General features: G+C 45.6%; 1 protein-coding gene across 1 annotated transcript; it reads right to left on the bottom strand.

Moving 5' to 3' along the window:
- Positions 1-262: 262 nt before the first annotated feature.
- LOC147449266 (uncharacterized) lies at positions 263-541 on the bottom strand. The gene has a single exon (XM_086522586.1). It carries the CDS (start codon positions 539-541, stop codon positions 263-265), a length of 279 nt encoding a protein of 92 aa, XP_086378712.1.
- Between the last annotated feature and the right edge of the window lie 1,776 nt (positions 542-2,317).

The following is a 2,317-nucleotide window of genomic DNA, read 5'->3' as shown; positions in this document are numbered from 1 at the left end:
GGGAGGGGGGGGGGGGGGGGGGGGGGGGGGGGGGGGGGGGGGGGGGGGAGAGAGAGAGAGAGAATCCAAAAATCTTCGTTCTTTATTTATACATCAAAAAAGGAAGGGAAAAAAGAGAGCAGGTCCGTTTCTTCATGCATGACAATGATGATGTGGCCCATAATGACGGAGAGGATGTACCGGATGCACAAGAGGGAGCGGGGAAGGACGGGAGCTGTACATCAGGAGACTGGGGGAGTAGATATGGGAGAGTGGGCAGACTTTACAAGTAGTCGATAAGAGGTGGAGTTGGGTAGTCGAGATCAGGAGGAGTGGGGGCGGGGGTGAACGTATAAGAGGAGGGGGTGCTCGGGGCAGCCACTGCGGAGGAGGCGGGGCTGGCGGCCGCGGCCTCAGCCTCGGAGGGGTGGCCCGGAAGTAGGTCCACATAGATGCCAAGCTTCATGCCCTTGTCACAATGGTCGGCGTGGCCACATGTGAAGTGGTAGATTCCTACTTGCTGCTGCAGGGGGCCGAAGATGGTGTGGCCGCTTTTGTCCATGCAGAGGGAGGGCCGCTCCTTGGTGGCGTTAACGTTGCACAAGGCCCAGTCAAGTCGGCTCCACACACACAAGCTGAGCTCTCTCTCTCTCTCTCTCTCTCTCTCTCTCTCTCTCTCTCTCTCTCTCTCTACTTACGCAGTGTGTCTCCCACATGGATACGGTCTTCACAAAATTAACCAATGTAGCGGCAAGATCTTTAGGCCAAGAGCAACACTTATGTTTCTCGATTGAAACCGATTGTGGAAAAACAAACAATCCACCTCGACAAATAAAGACCAACAAGCCATGAGAAGAGGAAGAAGATGCAACACAAGGATTAGCATTGAAGGAATGTTGATGATTTTGTTCTTGAAACACATGAGCAATACATTGAAACTCCAAGACATGGCAAGCTAGAGCGATCAAATTGATTGAAAGCAAAGCAGAATTTGTTCTTGTACCCATATGTTGGTAAACTAGAGATTCAAGAGTTTTATCGTCAACATTACAAGCCACACGCTCATCATTCCACAATTTCAGCCACACACTTGTGATCTCCAAGTCTTGAGAACAAAATTTTGCAACAATATGCTTGGATAGAATATTTCTAGTGAATTGATAGAGATATCTACACCACATACAAAAAACAATGCCCTTAAAACATCTTGATTACAAGGAGACATCGTCCAAAAAGTTGAGTGGTTTGAACATTGGATGCCATTTATACAAAAAACAATTTTATTGCCAAGAGAATCCCGCCATAATGCCTAGGTACAGAAGGATATTCAGTAGAATATGACCTTCCTAGAGGAGTGCAAGGCACATTAGCAAAGCTAGCATCTTCCTATTCCAATTTAAAGCTTGTTACATACCCCTGTGTATCAATTGAGAAATGCCCAGCTCTCTTCATTCCCACCAAGGAAGATTTCAAACTCACTAGATCAATTTCATACAAATGCAAAAAAGAAGAGGGTAGGTGAAGGACTTGGTCAACAATCTTCCCGTGCAAGGTGACGGAAATAATTTTACCGTCACAAGGAACCATCTTTGCTTGAACAACAGGAACTTTCCAAATTTCAACAACTTTGTTACAAGCGAAATAATGAGGATTTGAGCTTTGGTGACTGACTTGGGTAGATTTTCAAACTCCACATAAAAACTCCAATCCAACGGTGTTGACGTTAACAACCTCAAGAGAACCGAACACCTGAAATTAACCTAAAGAAATCACACTATGCACAATCAATGCAGACAACCTACGAATGAGAACTCACCGTTTTTCCAAACCCATATTGGCAATTTGCTTAACACGGATATCTTTGAAAAGCAACTTCAATTGAGAGGGCAATGGCAGCAGAATAGTGTAGTGACTTCCCATTAGTCAATCATCGCCCACTTTTTGCACAAACTTTGCCATTTAGTCCTTTCCGAGACATCCAACATACTGGAGGATCCTGTTCTATCCCGGCTCGTTTCTACCATATTGAAGTCGCCAACCAACAACCACTCACCTTTGATATGAATATCTCTAAGATGCATCCACAATTTAGGTCTTTCTTTTGCATTGCAAGGGACGTCCACATTCACAACTGTGAAGGGATGCCCTTCCTATCTGATTCTAATCCTCAGGATTCTGTTGGATGGGTGGTTAAGAATCACCTTCGGCTCCAATTCTCTATCCGCAATGCTGAGGACGCCACTGAAACCGTTACTTCCTTTTCCATAGAATACCAGTTTCTTTCCTAGCACCTGTTTTCTCTTGCTATGGGCATCCAAGTGGTGTTCCTGGATAGCCC

Source organism: Adiantum capillus-veneris, chromosome 10 (genome assembly GCF_014529385.1).
Source record: "Adiantum capillus-veneris isolate H3 chromosome 10, ASM1452938v2, whole genome shotgun sequence".
Lineage (NCBI taxonomy): Eukaryota > Viridiplantae > Streptophyta > Polypodiopsida > Polypodiales > Pteridaceae > Adiantum > Adiantum capillus-veneris.
This window is presented reverse-complemented; position numbering and strand designations above follow the sequence as displayed.